The 19259-nt window shown below is 58.5% G+C and overlaps 3 protein-coding genes across 3 annotated transcripts; 1 reads left to right on the forward strand and 2 right to left on the reverse strand.

Annotated features, from left to right (window-relative positions):
- Positions 1-474: 474 nt before the first annotated feature.
- On the reverse strand, positions 475-6515 carry VOLCADRAFT_116284 (uncharacterized protein; the record flags this gene model as incomplete). The annotated part of the gene is made up of 12 exons (XM_002946974.1): positions 475-567; positions 641-739; positions 816-1421; positions 2105-2287; positions 2699-2812; positions 3149-3353; positions 3798-3972; positions 4249-4465; positions 4743-4787; positions 5225-5499; positions 5852-6074; positions 6289-6515. Coding segments are annotated over 12 exons (2460 nt in total), but the record flags the coding sequence as incomplete, so codon positions are not given.
- Positions 6516-7453: 938 nt separating this feature from the next.
- Positions 7454-10136, forward strand: VOLCADRAFT_87222 (uncharacterized protein; the record flags this gene model as incomplete). The annotated part of the gene is made up of 5 exons (XM_002946792.1): positions 7454-7707; positions 7897-8169; positions 8489-8519; positions 9275-9602; positions 9895-10136. 5 exons carry the CDS (start codon positions 7454-7456, stop codon positions 10134-10136), a joined length of 1128 nt encoding a protein of 375 aa, XP_002946838.1.
- Positions 10137-11351: 1215 nt separating this feature from the next.
- elg1 (acetylglucosaminyltransferase) lies at positions 11352-18824 on the reverse strand (the record flags this gene model as incomplete). The annotated part of the gene is made up of 18 exons (XM_002946975.1): positions 11352-11364; positions 11458-11679; positions 12221-12443; positions 12509-12651; positions 13069-13205; positions 13523-13692; positions 14026-14090; positions 14426-14504; positions 14661-14770; positions 15023-15133; positions 15375-15606; positions 16172-16347; positions 16692-16795; positions 17244-17374; positions 17617-17766; positions 18160-18429; positions 18584-18680; positions 18753-18824. The coding sequence occupies 18 exons, from the start codon at positions 18822-18824 to the stop codon at positions 11352-11354; spliced, it is 2505 nt and encodes an 834-aa protein (XP_002947021.1).
- Between the last annotated feature and the right edge of the window lie 435 nt (positions 18825-19259).

The raw sequence follows: 19259 nt of genomic DNA on the forward strand, positions 1-19259 counted from the left end.
AAACAACCGGGCCATCACTTGACAGCGTTTGTACTGTTCGTGGTGCAACAATGCCCGGTCACTGTCAGCAGATGAAACCGTTGACGAAAGTGTGAAGCCGGGACTGTTCACCACCTGTTGCGACAACCTATACGCTATAACCCGCAGCATCAAGTGGGGCTACACACACCCACATCCCTTCATCCCCCTCTTCCCCACACGCACGGTGACCCTGAAGATATAATAGATACAGCACAGCCCCTTGCATGATAATGCATGACAACGTGACGCACGCGCGTGCAACCCCGTACAACACATGTAAAAAACGTACCGACACCCTGCGTTAAGATGCCACAGACAGTACTACTCAAACAAAAAAGGGGCGAACTCCGCAAGCCGACGTTTTGGCAGAATACTGTGCCAGAACCGGGACTGGAAGCTGTAGCATTTATTGAGAAGCCAAGAAGGCATCCATCCTTGCGGTCAGCAGCACTACTAGGTGCACGAGTGGCCCACGCCCTGGTCTGTCGGCTGCTCGTCTTTCGAGCACTTGAAGAAAGCAATGGACTGGCGCAAGTGGTCCGCAGCCTGCAAGCGTAGCGGCGACGTGTCAACAGTGGTGCAGCTCGTGAAGCAGACACACACCAGCGGACATCCTTACCACGGACGCCTTAGCTTTTTTGTCCACCTTGACTGGGCTGGTAATCGTTTTCTGGTCATTCTCCACGGCGGTCAGGATGTTAGACACCTCCTCCATGGTCTGCGCATCACGGAGCTTGCCTGATGATTGCGTGTTGCACAAACGCACAGGACATGGAACTACCTCAGCAACCCACCTCCGTGAAGTTGGCTATTTGCTTCTGGAAACGGCGCGCGCGGTGCTCCTCATTTGCTAATCGGCGCAGCAGTTTGCTTTGCTCAACGTTGTGCTGCTGCGCGAGCCGATCCAACTTTTGGTGCTCCTCGAGCAGGCGTGCTTCAAGCGACTTCCGCTGCAACTCAGCTAGCCGCCCATCCTCTTTTAGTGATTCAAGCTTCTGCTCCTGCGCGGCCACCATCTCCTCAAGCTGGAGCCGCGTCTGTTCCGCCAGGAGCTGTTGCTCTGCGAGGCGCTGTCGCGAGTTTTCAAGCTCGCCTTCAAGAGCGATTCGCTGCTGAGCCGCATCCGTTAGTTTCCGCTCGTAATCCAATCGGAGCTGTACCTCCAACTCTTTACTGGTTCGCTGCTGTTCCATCAAGCGCGCCTCCAGCTGAGCGACATGCGCAGCTGCTGCCTGCAGAGTCTCCGTCTGCTGCTCCTCTTTCTGTTTTTGCATCAAGTCTTGACGTCTCATTCGATCAAGCTCACCATCCTTGGTTTGAAGGAGCAGCTTCAAGGAGTCAATCTCATGTTGCAGCCCTTCCAATTTGGAAGGTCCAAAGCAGGAAAACATTTTAAGCACCTCAAAGCATCAAAAAAAGAAGCGGAAGAGGGTGCTGTGTGACCTGCTTCACCAACACAGCTTCCACTTGCACTTGCTTCAAAAAGCTGTACGGGTAGGTTCCAACCGTTTCATGTGCGCTCAGTCGCTAGCATTACGTGCGATACCCGTTCCAAGCAGCCAAACACGTATGGTGATATTTATTCGGGCAAATATTTTTTGTGCAGTGTTTTAGCGACTACATCACGTCGCCAGTACAATGACAACTGACTTCCGAAAACCATGTAGTCACTGGTCTTGCCCGATACTGCTGTACAGCAGTTTACTATGAGCTCCTGACATAATTACGCTTTACAGGTAGCTGTCTTGAAAACCTCCAAAAGTAGGACGTGCTTCGTAACTACTTGGAAGCTAGCGATACATGTTAATAGGCTCCCGCCGACCGCACAGCGGCACAGGGAGACAGTTTGAATTAATCCATTACCTGCCCGACCGACACACGTGAGGTTTTAGTGCAGGCCGTATGAACCGTATGAGCATACGGCCGTGCGGGTGTGGCATATGCCCGTAAGGCCGTAATACGACCTATTCCCTGCAGGCGCCACTCGCTACGTCCAGAACCATAAAGCTTAAATGCACATCCCCAACTGCCGTATCATCTCAATATACACTTCCTCACATTATAGCAAATTGGCGATACGCACGTTCCCAGATCGCAACCCAAGCTGGAGCCGAATCGCGTCGCGCACCAAGGGCACCAACTGCCCCCGCGCATCCAGCGCCGCGGCAAGGCGGTGGCTGTCCACCGAGAACACCTTGACAGTCACACCGCCTCCACCTTCACCACCACTGCCATTTCCCAAAGCGCCACCGCCACCCCACCCTCGCTGGACATGCGGCCCGGTCTTGTCCCCTACCGCCGCTTCCCCTCCCTCCCCCGCCCCCGGCTGCTCCTCCCAAGCCCATGGTCGCCGCTGGACCGCCCCCTCCGGGCGCCCCCTTCCCCCGCCCCCCTCACCCACCCACGTCCCCCGCCGCCAGCCCAGCTGCCCGCCTCCATCTTCCGCACCCGCCTCTTTACAACCCCCCCTCCTCTCCACCGCCTCCTGCATCCCCCCTGCAGCCGCAAAGCCCCTCCTCCTCTCGTCCTGATGCCCACTCGAAGCCGCATCCCCGCAGGAGCTGCTGGCCTCCACTGCCCCAGCCGCCGCCTTCGCCGCCCCCGCCACTCCCACTGCCGTTGCTGTTGCTTGCGGCAGTAGGTTGGCCTGCGCCAGGTCATGTTGCCACGTACCCACCAGCACGGACAGCTCCCCCCGGGAGGACCGTACGGCGCCCTCCAGCCGCCTCCGAAACCGCGTCAGCCATTCCGTCTGGCGGCCAGGCCGGATGGAGGCGGCCGTCAGGTCTACCTGAGCGACACCAACCCCGCCACCAACATTCGCGACGACAGGGGGTTAGATTAGGGGGTGGAGGAGGAGGGGGTGGAGGGGGAGGGGGAAGACAAACCGCGAGCGAGTGAAGGTGATCCCAAGCAAGAGGAGGAGGAGGAGGAGGACGGCAGTACGACGTAACGACACCAGAGTTGGGGAGACAGACAGCTGAGACTCAAGCTTTGGAGGCCCCGAGACCGACACTGCCCGGAGACAGGAATACCCTCGTTGAAGCTTTTTTAACTACCTAACCAAATCCCTAACCAGATCCCTAACCGAACACCGAACGCAACCGAAGCCCAGACTGTGCCGTACCTGGGGGCAGAACGCCAGTACGGCAGTGGCCAGGTCAGCAAACAAGAGGGCCGCAGAGGCCCCCATGGAGTCCCCAAGCAGCAGTACTCGCCGGTAGTGACGGGTGTACGACAACAGACGGGTACGGTAGTAGCCGTACACTGAATCATCGCCGCCGCCGTACCAGTCACGTGAAGGATCAGCTACGTACAGAACATCGAAGTACCTGATTGGTTATTTTTGGAGGAGCGGGGAGCGGGTGGGGTGGGGGTGGGGTGGGGGGTTGACAGTGGCGGTTGTGGCGGTGATGGCCACAACTGCCTCTCGTTACTTGGCCGTGTATCAGTAAATCTGTCTGTCTGTATTTCCACTCTCCTTCAGTCACCTCATCACAATACACACGTGACTCCATTCTATTCGCTAACCACCTTCCCCTGTATGTATGTATGTATGTATGTATGTATGTATGTATGTATGTATGTATGTATGTAGCTGGGAGACTGCCGACGCCCAAAGCAACTGCCTCAGGTAGTTTCGGAACCTTCGCCCAGTAGGAAGATGGGAGGAGGTACGGGGTGGGAGGTGGGGTGAGGGGGCCCCCCCCCATATGACCATCACGCTTCCCCCGCCCCTCACACAAGCACACATCTCCCCACACACACACACGCACCTGCCCTCATCCCCTGCAGCGGCTGCCGAGCGGTAGACTTTACCCAGCAGACCGCCCCAGTTTGGGGTCCCCGGAGCGCTGCCGAATGCCACCACCAACACCTCGTTGCTGGTGACGATGCCGCCCTCACCTCCCCCACCCACACCACCAGAGGAATCACCACTTCGGCTGGCGCCTGTGTGTGTGGCGGCGGGGGTAGTGGTGGTGGTAGTGGTGGTCCGCTGCGGTCCGTACTGCAGTTTGAAGTACCCGGGCCCGTGGCCCAGAACACATCCCACTCGTACATTTGATGGCAGTACGACACCGCTGCCGCCGCCACTGCTACTGCCGCCAGGCAGTAGCCCCGGCCCTGCTGGGCCATTCGCCGTAGCTGCTGCTGCTGCTGCTGTTGCTGCTGCGGAAAGCTGTGTCTGATCCAGTCCGAGCGCCTTGAGTTTTGGCATCGCGCCACTTGCCGCCACCGAAATCAGCTGCCGTACGACATCCCCACTAAGCGGGTTTCCCTCCAGCCAGCACGACGCCAGGGAGGGCAAGCCGGCCAGCTGGCGGGGGGAGAGGCGGGTGAGGCGGTTCCCGAAGAGGTGCAGTCGCGTGAGGGAGGTGGCGGCCGCTGTGTTGGGGGGTAGCTCAGTAAGCTGGTTGTCGGCCAGGGAGAGCTCTTGTAGGGCCTGTGGGGGATGAAGGGAGGTGAAGGGAGGTGGGGGGAAGAAGACGAGTGAGGGGGGGAGTGGAGGGGGAGGAAAGGTGTATGTGCAACGGCTAGGAAAACAACCGCACGAAGCGGGGGGATAAGCGGCATGATAAGCAAGAAGCAACTGTCCCAACGACCAGCTGGCTGAATGACCGACAGTACGACAGTTAAAGGTGCACAACCCTGGCGCGTGGCCTTGTCACCCCCAGGGCCCCTGCCTCAGACCCCAACCTCCAAATCCCCGGTTGCCGTACCGGGCATTCAAATATAGCTGGATCCACCCTTTTCAAACAATTTCCCTGAGGGGACGGCGGAGGCGCGAGGGTGGGGAGAGAGAAGGGAAAAGCTCAAGCCAGGGAGAGAATGGGGCGAACGCGGGTATAGCTTGGGGGGTAAATCGGGTAACAAATTCGCACCCGGGGGGGGGAGAGCGCCAGCCGCCAGGACCACAACACAAGTCAAGCCCTCCCCCCCTCTACCCCTCCCCCCCTCCCCTACTTTTCCACACCTACTTCTTTACGGCTTGGCATTACTATTTCTTCTGCTTTTATTGTCCTGGCGGCTTAGGTAGGTAGTCTTTCCGACATCTTCTTCACTTCGTCATCCCGAGGTCGCGGTCTTCACGGACGCCTTTCGGTCAGTTCTACGTTTGATACTCTCTTGCCCTGGCAGCAGCCTCAATCGTGTGTGGTTCGTCTTTCCCCCCCTCCCCTCCACATCCCCCCGGGCCACCCACCTGCAACATCAGCTCCGTAAGCCCCGTCATGTGACTACCCACACCCAACCAGGAGGTAGCAGTAGCAGTAGCAGTACCCTCGCCCTCCTCCTCCTCCCCCTCCTCCTCCCCCTCCTGGCCCAGTCTGTTCCCGTTGAGCGCCAGTTTCCTCAGCCGTGTGAGGGGCTCCAGCTCCCCGGGGGGTAGGGACCTCAGCCGGTTGCCGGCCAGGGTCAGGTCGGTGAGGGAGGTGAGGCCGCGGAGGGAGCCCGGGGGGACGGCCTGCAGGCAGTTGCCTGGAGATTGGCGGGGGGGGGAAAGGAGGGGGGAACGCGACATGGAGCCACGTAGAGCACGAAGATGACTGACAAGTGGCGCACCTATAGGTGCCCCACTTTCCGCTCCCATAGGTGCCTCTATCTCCACTTGTTTGTCTGTCTGTCTGTATCTCCCTGCGGCTGGCTTACCTGTGTGATCCTGCAGATCTCCGGACGCAATCGCTCCGGCGTGCCTCAACACAAACGGAACGCGGGAAACAACGCCCACCGCAGCGAAACACCCTTTTCCCCCCTCACCTCTCACCCCACCTCACCTCTCACCCCACCCACCACACCACCCACCCCACCACCCAGGCCCCCCTCCTCCTACCCGCCAAAGACAGCGCCCTCAGCCCCCCCAGTCGCCCCAGCTGCTCCGGTAGGCGCCTGATCAGGTTGCCGTGCAGCCACAGTCCCTCCAGCCCCGTGAGGGCCCCCACCCCGGGGGGCAGCTGGGTGAGCTGGTTACCCGCCAGACCCAGTCGCCGCAGGGCGGTGAGGCGGGAGAGGGAGTCGGGCAGCTCGGTCAGGCAGTTGCCGGACAACTGAAGCTCCTGGGGGTTGGGGGCGGGGGGAAAATGGGGGGAAGGGAGGGAGGTGTTGTCCAGGTCTTTACCACCCCGCCGCCGCCATTGTACCTCTCCGGCAACCAAACCCTAAACCCCCCCTGGATTCCGGAAGAAAAGGTCGGAAGGAGTTTTTTGATGTTGGAGGAGTTGGTTCTTTCCCTCCTCCCAACCCAGCGAAAAGCCCAATCCAGCACCGCACCTCCAGTTCTGTTAGTTGCAGTACCTCCTCCGGCAGTTGCCGCAACCGACAATCCGTTAGATCTAATCTACCGCTACTGGCAGCCAGAGACAGCTTGACCCGCAGCTCGCCTGCCGTAAGGGTGCCGCTGCCACCACCGTCACTATCATCGCCGTTGCTATTGCTGCTATTGCTGCTGCTGCCGCTCGGCTCTAAACGAGAACTAAAGTCCCTGGAAGCAGCATCAACTGTAGCGGTGGGTTGCGAGGAGGGAGTTTCCTCGGGGTCGGTTGTTGACGATTCGTTGGCCTCGTTCAAGATTGCCGTACGCCAGGATGTACGGGAGTAGGCCGAGCAGATTGTGGATGAGGTGAAGCAATGGTATTGGATGGTGGGCGTGGTTCTGGTGAGGGGAGTTCGGGATGCCGGGGCACTGAGAGGCGCTTGGGGAAAGTTGCCGCTTGGGCGCTCGAAGCCCGTCCAGGACAGAGAATGTCGCCATGTGTTGGAGCACAGCGAGCGAACGCGTTTTCCGGAAGGTGTGCAATCTGATCCGTAGTTATGTGGGTCAGGGCCATATGCCAGCGATTTCATAAGTTGCATGGCTTCCCAGCGATTGACTGCAGCTGGCAAATTCGATGACGGCGATGCGGTCCTAAACGAGAAGGTTTATTTCTTAAGCTTGCGCGCTACGCCTTGTGCCTGCTGCCAGATCTGAGCTTGCCAAACGTTGTGAGAGGGAGCTTGTCCGTCGGGTTTGGGGAGCTGCTTTGCAGCCTCGGCCGCCGAAGAAGAGGAGCTGGCTTTGCCCGTTTGGTTCTTAATGCCAAGTTGCCGCTCAAGATAGGTATGCAGAGAAGCGAGGGCAAGCGCACCGGCAGCGATTGAGCCCAGTTGCAACCACATGGACTCGTCGGTTAGGCTAGTCGATGGGAAGTTGTAATTTGCGTGAGAATTGTGGTGCGTCCTATTAGTACAGAAGTGGGAAACATTTGTAAAAGCATTTTACTCCGTAAGCTCTGAGGGGCAAAAGGGCGCTATGTACGGTTTCGTTATACCGTTACCGGTGTAGAAATTATCTGCGACTGTGCGACATGAAGCCGTCAGTGCGTAATTTGAAATTATGACGGGCCAACTCATTTTCTAAAGTAATTTTCACTAGAACGCTGATTGGCGTGTTTCTTCCATGGCCGCGATACCGCTGGACTATCGGTTACTTTGCCCTGCCTATGGGCAAGAGCTTAATGAAGCCCTTGAAGCAACACGCGAATTTTTCCATATCCTGACAATTCTACCAGTTCAACCAGCTGGGGCACTGCAAGCGTTGTTTGCCCACGGGTCGCCACTGGTGTTGGCGGAGGCTCTGGCGCTCGGTGCCGCGCTTGTATGCTGGCTACTCTACGTAGTGACTCGAAATTGTTCTCATGTCGACCGCATGTGGTATGTTCTTCGGGTCCACACGGGCCGACGAACGATGGCCATGACGTGGCTTGCAGCCAACAAAATTACAGTTAATGCATAAACGGTCCGAGGCTTAGGCCTCACTCCTGACACGTGGCTTTCATTCATCATCAGCATACTCGTATCTGAAAAAGCTCCACGAATCCTAACCAGAACCCCGCCGTGCAGGTCCATCCTGCCGCCCATCTACGTGGCCATCTTCGCACGGAAGGACCTGGCAGCTGCGCTGGCTGCCGTACGCCATACGATAAAAGCTCAGAGTACGACTGGAACCGGATCCAACATCACCAGCTTGCTGACCGCTGTTGGTTCTGCTATTGCCGGATCTGGCGCTGACCCGCGGTTGCTTCTTGCCACCGCTCTGGCGACGGCTTGGGGCTGCCGCCTGACCTTCAACTTCTGGCGCAGAGGCGGCTACAATCCGCGGTTTGAGGACCACAGGTAGTCAGGCGGGCGGGGCAGGAGGGTCACCGTCCCGCCTTACCCCTCTCAGACAGTCACCTCTTCACATTCGCAGTGGGGTCACTGTGTAGTGACAGTATTTTGGGACTCATATGCGCGCAGTGGAACTGCCCATGGGTTGCGTGGGGTGTGGGGTACACGTCAGCAAGCCCTGCGTGGACCCGAATGGGGTTTGTGAACAGGCAGATGGGGACTTGTACTGCAGAGGTGCAGCAGAGGTCCTCTGAAGGAATCTCAACCAGATTATCCGTTATGCGCCACTTCCCCGGCGGGTCTCTGTCGCCCGCCTTTGCTGCAGATGGCCCGAAGCTCGTAAGATCATGCACCCGGTAAGCACATCGGCGAACACTTTAATAAACAAATTAACAGACAGACAGACAGTCCAGTCCTTGACGTTAAGGCTTGGCAAATGTTTTCCACCTACAGCATCGTATGCATGTTGTGTGGAACAGGGGGGTATATCTTCACCCGTGGCAGCTACCCTGCGAAACCCTGCCTTCCCCGGTATTTCGGGGCACCCTCATCTAGTCACCCTAGTCAACATCTCAGCGGACCGCTCAGGTTCCACACCCACCACCAGCATCTAACGGATTCTGCCGAACCGACGGCGGCCCAACTCCATTCCTGGTCGGCTCGCAGGTTATTTATCTACTGAGCTTCTATTGTTTTTGATCTGTTTAAAACAATATCTAATGGATTGCCTATTTTAGAAGGATACTCTTATGGTCATCACTGACCATCGACTAGAGATTCTAGATTTAGCACTAATCTCAATGTTTTTAACCCTGACAAGTCTCAATCCCGGGATCTCCTGGAGACAATGATCCTGCCTTACCAGTAGTGCCTAACCTGGATAACCATATGTATATAAATACGAGATGACACTGACACACGGCTCATGGCGCCTTCTGGTACCATTTGTGCCGTACATTCTTGGTCCTTCCCCTCCGCCCAGCGATTCCTCTTTTTCCCTCATTAACTCCATCAGCAGCGGTTAGTGCTTGGGCCGTCGGCAGTTGTTTCTCCGGCTTACAAATGATCGTGTCTTTCAGTCCCTTCATCCGACTCCTCTTCCGCCCCCCAGGTATTTTTCGAGGTCTTCAATCTGGTCTTCGTCGCATTTGCACAGCATGCACTGTGTCTGTCTCTGTCCCTGCCCGCGTTCGTGGCGGCGACGCTAGGCCGCAAAGAGCCCGGCGCACCGCCGGTGCCTCTGGGCCCCATCGACCTGGCTGCAGCCGCCGCCTTCGCGCTGTTCTGCCTGGGAGAGACGCTGGCTGATGAGCAGCAGTGGGCCTTTCAGAAGCGGAAGTACGAGCTGATCGCGAGCCGGCTGCCCCGGGAGGGGGACTTTAAGCGCGGCTTTCGGACTTCGGGATTGTTCCGATACTCCCGGCATCCCAACTTTTTCTGTAAGTGGACAGGTTTTATATGACCAGGGTTTATATATACACTCGTGCTTTCGTACATTTGTTCATTCGTACATTTAAATGCAATGGTGTGTGTTCTTGTTCAGGAATTCAGGGGCATTGGTGGGTATGGGGTATGATGCATCGAGCATCGATGGACGACACATGGGCAAAGCTAGCTATGCGCTTGCATAGCTAGTTGACGAACATTTATGTGATCTCAAGCTGTGTTGCTGTTGGCGCAATCAACTTCTGTACATGCATCACACCGCGCTGCATACTTTTGCGTCCGCAGGCGAGTACAGCTTGTGGTGGTGCTTCTACCTGCTGTGCGCCGCGCTGCCGGCCCGCTGCCTGCTGGGCTGGGCGGCGGTGGGTCCTGTGGGCCTTACGATATTGTTGCACGCGGGGTCGCTTTGGATCACGGAGCGGATCAGCGCCTCCAAGTACCCCGACTACGCCACCTACCAGACCACCACCAGCGCCATCGTGCCATGGTGCCCGGGTCCACGGCTGGGGCCGCCAGCGAGTGATTGATAGAGCTTCGGTGCGGGCGGGAGGGCGGGCGGCGGCATCCAAACCCGCCTTTCCCTCTACTGGCGTGGGTGGTAGGGGCCGTATTGCCCCCCGGGGCGTAGTTTGGGTCCCTGTAAGGGGGGCACCGCTTGGGTTGGGTTGGAGGATAGAAGGACGGTTGGCAGTTGGCAGTTGGGTGATGTGTCCTTTGTCGTGTGGGGGGGCCCGCCGTCCCTTTCTATTATACTGTGGCACGATCTATATGGTCGATTTGAAAGATGACAGACGAACTCCATCACAGACGACGCCCTTCGAGGTGTCATCAAATCAGTTGATGATCACCACAATTCCGTTGTCACGAACCACGCTCTCGTGCTACATGTCTACAACACGGCATCGTATGACGTGTGCAGTCCAAGCCGCAGCCAACCGACCTGCCCCGACAGAGCCTGTCCTGAAGGGCGCGTGTTAATCACGTCACACCACATCACGAGCGCCAAAGCAAAAGCGGGTAAACAGCTGACGGCCAAGTCTTTTCCGCTCTCTGAACACCGTTTAACTTCTACCTTGGTTGCGTCCTATCACTGAACAGTTAGCCAGGTCAGTCTGGGGAAGAGAGACAGCATCGCGATTAGTGCCCCCCGTAGCCACGTGCATATGGGTGCATCCAAACACCACCCTAATCAGCCCTACCACACCTCGACGGTCACCCTTCTACCCCTTTCTCTATCTTGAGCCTCGCGCGCTAACTGGAATCATGCCTCCGCCTTAAATATGATGACCCGAAGCCTCGAAGAGCTATGTACACTAGGCAACAGCTGGGCACGCATGCTACATGATGCACTGGGAGGTGCCCACACCGCGCCTACTTCGACAGACGCCCGACAGCGGAAGGCCTCACTACCCTCCGGATGGCCAGTCCGGTCCCAGACCACACGACGTGTGTTACATCTGGTCGGGCCAAATCTACGGAAGCCACGAGGCTGCGCCACGCCCGATCGGCCGCCAGCACGTCACCAGGGTTTACGATTAACGAGTAACGAACAATGAGTCACAAATAACGAAAACGCAGCACGGCATCAGGATTGATGGTTAGGTATGCCACAATTCCAAGGCACACCAAGCCAGGATTGGCCCCACGCCGCTGCATGTGTAAAGACCACCAGGCGCCACCATCAGGGTGCCACAAGAGGTGTCTCAAGAGGTGAGATGTCATTAAACCAGAGGTGGTACACGTCACCGAAAGGCGCTGTAGGGAGGAAAGAGGGAGGAGAGGAGATATGAGGGGGCACCAGTGGCTCGCACGCCATGTGACTGGGGGGTGGGGTGTCGTGGTCATCACCGTGTTTGCGGTATCCGCCAGTAGAGCCACTGCAGGACGGTGTGGAAGGCGTCATCCTGCGCGGGGAACACGGCCCGCTGCTCCAACTGCGCGGTCGTGCGGGCCACCAGGGCGTCCTCCCGCTTGCCCACCCGCTGCAGCTGCTCCCGCCACACACCGAGGTTGCTCTGGAGGACCGCCTTCATCTCCTCGGACAGCAGCGGGTGGCTGACGTAGGCGTACCTGCGACAAGCAGAATCTTTTTCTGAATCATAAACCCTAAGGAACCTCTACTTGATGATGGCATAACCCTTGTAGCTAGGCCAATCCTAATTCCCGTAAAACCCGGCAACCGCTGTGGGTAATCCGTTGACGTGTGGCTTGTGGTTGTATGAATGGTCCGAGGGCCGCATGCCGGCAGACTGAACTGGCGAACTGGTGGGTCGCACATGGAGTATCCGTATGTATGTCGGTATTCAGCTAGGATAGGATTGTCGCCCAAACATGCGTCGTCGTCGTCGTTGTTGTTGTTGTTGTTGTTGTTGCAGCATGTATACATTCGGGCTTGTAGGGGAGAAGAGTCCCTGGCTTAATGCTCTGACACCTCACAACGTTTTTTTAAGCACTGTTTGTAAAGAGGTACGGGACATCCTTTGCAGCTTTTGTCCCTGAGCCCCTCGCATGGCTGCGCGTGAAAAGGATTTGCCTTCCAAACCTCCGTACCTCTTCCCCTCGCCTAACACCCCCTTTCCCCCCTTCTCTCCCCCCCCTTTCCGGCTCTTACCTGTGCCACACCTTCCTCAACTTGCGCTGCATGTCCTCCAGCACCCTCTGCGGGACTACGGCCAGCTGCTGCGGCAGCCCCTCCAGCTCGTCCTCCCCCACCCGGATACTGAACCGCTCCAGCTCCAACTGGTCCTCCCAAACCCCGTGAACCCCGTCCATGATGATCACGGGCACACAGCCGTGAAGCACCGCGTCCTCCAGACGGGGCGACCAGCCGTCACCTGAGGGGGTGTATGTATGTATGTAAGTTTATGTGTGTGGCGGGAAGAGACCCACCACCACCCACCTGGCACTACCAGACAGAATTTGGACCTGGACAGGTGCTCCGAGTAGTCTCCGGGCACGTCACTGCCGTCACCGATCATGACGTTGTAGCCCTGGAGCCACTGCTGATCCCTCCACAGCCGGTACAGCCGCTGACGAATGCCTCTGACAGGAAACGAAGCGGAGGGGGGAAGGTAAAAAGGGTGGAAGAGGGGGTGTAGTGGGGATGGGGAGGGAGCTCAGCGCACTTGCAGTACCAGGGGCCCCCTGGGCCGTAGTCAAGACCGCAGCCAGTTACGGACATACATACATACATACATACATACCTAAATACATACGTACGTACGTACATACATACCACGGAGCTGTCCCTCCCTGGACCTCGCTCTCCACCACCGTCCTAATCAGCATCACACGCCAACAAGCCAGCCCCGGGCCCCCTGGTCGCCGCTACCACTACCCCCAAACGAACTAACCCAACCCCCTGCAGCCCCCCAACCTCCTGAATCACTCAACCCCTCCAGCCCCCCCATGCCTCCTCAACAGACGCCCCCTCCTCCCCCCACCCGCGCACCCCCCCACCTGCTGTAGTTGGGCAGCCGGTGTTTCCCCACATCCCCCCGCAGGTACAGCAGGATGTCCCGCTGCCGGGGCGGGTGGAACAGCAGCGGGCTCTGCCGGAAGTGGTGGGGCAGCTTCAGAGCCGGGACGACCAGGTCCTGCGGGGGCGCATACGCACGTCAGTAGTAGTGGGCGTTACAGCGAGAAGAGCCCCCGGATAGACCCCAGGGGAATCAAGGTATGTGCCAATGTAAATAAAATTACGTACGGATAAGTACACACATACGCACGCACACACATCCCTACCACTACCGCCACCCCCGGGAGCGCTCTCAACTTCACTTTATCGCTTAGGACCCACTGGGGCCGTTTTCGGACATTGGACCCTTCCGGCAGTTCATTAATCTGGTTTCCTCCTGCATTTATACTCCCCTCCCCTCCCCTCCCCCGATCCGCCTTCCCAATCCCCACCCACCTTCCCCGGCGTGTAGCAGGGGTGTCCGTCGATGAGGTGCAGCCAGCCGCCGGGTTGCTCCGGGTGCACGTACTCCTGCGTGTAGTTGTCCGGTGTGAAGGCGGTGTTGCTGGCGTGGTGCTTGTCGATACGGCCCCAGTGGGTCAGAAAGATGGAGCTGTTGTAGATCTCTGAACCAAGGGGAGGGGGGGGGTGTATGAGAGAGGCAGGGAGGCAGGGAGGGCAGCAGGGATGCCGGTGGCCATGTGATGCAGGGAACACAGGAAGGAGATCAACTGCGGAGCTGCGCCACTCAAAGCGGGAAACGGAGCACCCAGCGGGCGTGTCATCCCAAGTATTAGTTGGTATTGGGGTTAAAGGAGCAACCCCACCCCCACCCCCACTGAGGCCGACACCACCATCACCACCTGACCCGCCCAGCAGCCCACCCCTCCACCCCCACCCCTCCCTCCCTTCCCTTCCCCCCACGGAGCACGCTCCCTAAAACTGGCTCCCGGCGCTACCTGTCGGCGCGTAGCAGGCCCCCTCGTCGTGTGTCATCAGCCAGATGTGATCACGACCTCCGCGCCTAGGGAGGGGGGTTGGGATGCGACGAAGCCCAGACGATTCACGCGAAGAAAATAAAACCATAGACGGATGCTCCAAGATAACTCAATACTGTAGGAGAAGAAGTAGGCTACGGACCCGAGAGTGGGGTGGGGGTGAGCTGGGGTGGGGGTGGGTTGGGGTGACCGCCCGTGAGGGTTGATCATCAACTACTAAAAGCTCACTGCTCTATTGGGGCCGGGGCTGTAGCCAACAACTCGCCGCGGGACACATCCCCGCCAACCCAACGCCACACAGACACACATACATACACACACTCACATACATACACACACAACACCATGTCCACGCACGCACCTATCCCAATATGGAAAGTGTTTTCGTATCCAGTCCCGTACCTCCAGCATCATGTTGGTCACGTGCATCACACGGGGGCCTGCACTGACAGACAGACGGACAGACAGACAGACAGATAAGACAGCAGGGGTTGGTTGGGGAGGGTTGTGTTGGCGCAGTCGAAGTGCTGAGGTGCCGTTAGGCCAGAGAGCACCAGGCCAGTGCGCCCCTCACCCTCCGCTCACCCTCCGCTCACCCGAGGGCACATGCCACCAGGGACCATCCGCGTAACAGTGGAGGGGGAAAATAAAGCAACTGCCGTACACAGGCACGTAGAAGTAGTCAGCAGCCTCCGGGTCGAATGTCCTGCACAGAGGGGCCGGCGGCAGGGGCAGGGGCAATGGCAATGGCAGCAGCGGCATCGCCACCACACGCGTCAGGGCGTTGGTGACATGACTTCCCCTACATCGACCGACACAAATACATACATACATACATGCAAATGTTAACGCAGGCCTGCTGTGCACCGGCACGCCCCCGAACACTATCAAAATCACTCCTCGCACATAGTCAGATGCGCCGCACCACACCGCACCGCAACACACTTTCAGCGCGTACCGGTGCTCGCTTTGCAGCAGCATTTCGTGGAACAGTACTTCCAGTCCGTACGTCCATGCGAATATCTCCGTACGGTTGCCGCTGCCGAAGCCGCGCCAGGTGCACAACCCCCTGCGTGTGCGACGCGGCGTTGAAGTGCAAGGGGCCGGGAGAGGGGGGTTAAGACGGCTAACCCAGCTCATGTGTCCGGGACGGACGACGGTTTGTCCGTTGTTAAATTGAATTATGACATCATTCCATTGCCACTGCCGCCTCATTGCGGCCCAACACTGCTACCCTTACAGATCAACCCTCCCCCCCCAAGGCCCCCACCCTGAGCCTCACTTCGTAACCCGCACCCGTAACGCCTCACTTGTCGTTGCGGTACTGCAGCATGCGGGCGTTGTAGGCAGGAGGAAGGTCGTACACGTAGATCAGCGGCCGCCGCCGGGTATGGATGGACGCCGACTGGCCAGCAGCCCCAGGGCCCCCACCACCAGCGCCACCAGCGGCGGTCGAGCCCAGTCCGGCCACAGCTGCAGCGGCCTCCGGCGGCACCCTCACGGTATCCCGGAGCCAGGGCCGACTGCCAGTATCGTGTAACCCTGATGCGTGACATCGGGGCTTAGGGGCTTAGGGGCTTTTACAACGACTTCAGCTACAGGCTACACACTGCGCTCTAAGATCTAGTCCACCTAGTCCCGGGCAGCTCAGTCCGTCCGGTCTGAAGTCGGCATCAATGTCAAAGACATGGCATATTCGGTGACATCCTGGAAGTGACATCCTGGAGACACCCGGGGGAATAATAAATGGCTTCATGAGTTTCATCGGAGGACGGGCGCATGATGATGATGAGGATACCATACCATGGAACCATATGCAGCCAATGCAGAAGTAAAATTTAAAGGAGGTCACCTGGCCAACGGGTCCGTATGTCCGTCAGGTGGAGGGTTTTGCCAACAGGTGCGGACTGCGGCCGAACATAACCATACACATCCTCGCTAAGCCACATCAAGCTCATGTACACAGCTCAAGCACAGCCTCCAAACCAATTCCAAGGCAAACCCCCACCCGTTCCGTGTACCCACCACATGCCGTACTCACCACATGCCGTACTCAGCCCCACCCGTACTCCCTCCCGCTGCCGCCACCGCCGTCACCACCACCCACCTGGCTCCAGAGGCTGCCCCGAAACCTTCCGCGCGCAATCCGTGCCGTACCAGCCATCGTGGCATTTGCAAAACCCCGAGTCGCACTCTCCATGCCCCGAGCACTGGTTGGGGCACATGGTCTCCGTCACCTCGTCACATAGCTCACCCGAGAAGCCATCAAACAAGCAGCCGCACCTGAGGGAGAGCAACACAACCCGGGTGTATGTGGATGAGTGTGTGTATCTATCGGACCGGTCCTGACGCTGGCCATGGGCCGCTGTGTGTGCGGTGGCACTCCTTAGGGCCCTTAGGGAGACCTGAGGCGAACCCCCCACCCGCCGCCAGTAGGCCCCCGGGGGCCAGGGGCTTCCCCCGGGTGCTCTTCTTAGACCAATAAGAACCCCATGTCTAGTGCGGTGTCTTGCAATACACCCCACCCCCTAGCCACGTAAAAGCCATCCTGACACGCATCCTGACACGCCAGCCCGGCCCCCCCCCAAACCCCGCCAACCCCCCATGAGGCGCCATGGCGCGCGTACCTTATGTCTGGTTTGTTCGAGTTGCACCAGCCGTTGGGTCCGTAGATCTGCTCCCAGGGGACCTGACCCCACTCCAATTTGTTGCCACGTCCGTCGTCACTCACCTGCGCCATCATCAACATCATCGTCATCAACATCGTCAACATCATCGTCAACATCATCGTCAACATCATCATCATCGTCATCATCATCGTCATCATGAACAACACGGGCGACAACAGCAACAGCAATCAGCGCAACCCACATGGCTTGCAGACTCCCAACGATGTAAGTTACATGGGCACACGGAAGGGCAGTAAAATCCACAATCCCGCCCTGGATCCCGTCCTGACCCCAGACCTAGGCAAATCTCACATCCGGCCCTACACCCAGATCCCACCCCAGCCAGAGGCGCCGCCCTCATCCACCCACTACCACCCGCCCTCATCCACCCGCCCTCATCCACCCGCCCTCATCCACCCACTACCACCCGCCCTCATCCACCCGCCCTCATCCACCTCACCCACTACCACCCACCCACTACCACCCACCCACTACCACCCACCCACCCACCTGGCAAACGTGGTTGCCCAGCGGCCTGCCGCGAACCGGTGCCGGGGTACCCGGGGGCGAGCCCTTGGGCGGGTTCACTCGGCGGTAGGTCCCGTCGCAGAAGCAGCGGGCCGTCACGGGGTCGCAAATACCTGGGGGACGGAACACAGCAGCACGCGGCAACACACAGCACACAAGGGGGGTGCCGGAACGTGTGAAGCCGGGGCGCCCCGAAGCTACAACGGCGTAACGACACGACTATCGTCAAGGTGCGATGCATGGGCACCCTCCGCCACCGACTCCCCCCAGGCTCCTGCTCGCCCGCGGCTCTCCCCCCCCCCACACACACACACGTCGTCCCCTCCCATCACCCACACCCGCCACCCGCCCACACCTGTGCAGCGGGACTCTGTGTAGCCCGGGTCCGTCAGACCCAGGTCCCTGCCCTCGTCATCTATGTGCCCTGCGGGCTCACTGCCGCCGTGCCGGAAGTGGGTCGTGCAAGGCCGCAGCAGCACCGTGCCGCAGTCCTCACCCTGGGATCCTGGACCGCGAGGGCGAGACGGCAGTGGAGGTGGAGCGCGTCGGAGAGGGGTGCTGGCGGAGAGGAGGTGATACATGATGTATATATATATAAACCCTATGTATATATATGTATATATATGTTCGCGTGGGAAAGGGAACTGATTCAGCATAGGATATCAGCACTCACTTAAGTATACCGCACAGGGCAGGCGCAAGTCCCTCTACCGCATCTTGTGCATCTTGGACATCGGCAATTGGTTGTTGGTTGATTGCCGGTTTCTTTAATATCTTTCCCACAACCCCACCACCACCACGCCATCCCATTATCGCACATCCGCAGGACGGCGCCTTCACTCAAGGCAGTGTAATGAAACTGGCCTACCCCAACTAAATCTCCCACACCGGCCCGCACCTGCCGGGCAGTCGCATGTCCCCGTGTCGTGGTTGCAGTTCCCGACACCGCTGCAGTTGCGCGGGCAGGTCCGGCTGCCCCGGGGTGCGGGCTTTAGGGGGACTGGCTGCTGCAGCTCGTAGCCGCCGCACCAGTCACCCGTGGTGCCGCGACAGCGCTTTTCCAGGGCGCGGCGCTCTAAAAAGGTGCTGGTGGTGGTGGTCTGGGTCAGGATGTGGGGGTGCTGCTGCTGCTGCTGCTGCAGCTGTCGCGTGTGGGTTCGCTGCTCCGCTGCAGGGCAGCAGGGGGCACGGGGAGGACGTCAATCGGTGGTGGGTGGTCGGGAAAGCCAGGGAGGAGGGCTGCAAGGGAGGTGGAGTTTGCGACGCCCTACCCGACTTAGGGCCGGGGGGTTGGTGGCCCCGGGAGCATTCAAGCCACCTACCAGGGTCATAGAGCACGTCGTGGTTTGACTCCACGTCCAACCAGGCTAGAGCTCCACTCAAGTCCAGGTACTTTGCTGCTGCGATAGCCTCCCCCTGCTATGGGCACTTGCCCGTTAACGTATGCTCCCGACGGATAGCCGGAGCGTCAGTAATCCAATGTGTACCCACCGTGTGCTGTTTAGTCCCAAAACCAATAAATAGGAATAGTACCAAGAACGTCAAAGGCCAGTCACTAGCCATCGCGTTCTGGTTCAAGTTGCCTTACAAGACCCAAACGAGGTAAGGGGTTTGGCCTTGCAAAATCATAAATTGTTATTTTGAATTCGTTGCGGCGTACCCATCCTTCATATGGACTAGACTTTCATTCGTTACGCAGGATTACTTCCGACATACACGATGTTTATATGTTTGTTGCAACTCTCACGTGGCTCGTAAGAGAGCACAAAATAGAATAAGAACCTAGTCGAGAAACTCTGGCTGATTGGCGGTCTGCCGTGTCGTGCATTGGTAGCCGTGACAGCATCTGGACATAATTCCACATGATGAATCTGTTTCATATATAGATCCGGAGTACAGTCGAGCAGCTGGTCTAGCCCCCCAAAACGTTTCGCTGTCGCGTGCACGTATCCGCTGTGGCTAGCGAGCGATTGCGTCTTGCCTTTTGCTGACTGTCAC

Source organism: Volvox carteri, assembly GCF_000143455.1.
Source record: "Volvox carteri f. nagariensis unplaced genomic scaffold VOLCAscaffold_4, whole genome shotgun sequence".
Lineage (NCBI taxonomy): Eukaryota > Viridiplantae > Chlorophyta > Chlorophyceae > Chlamydomonadales > Volvocaceae > Volvox > Volvox carteri.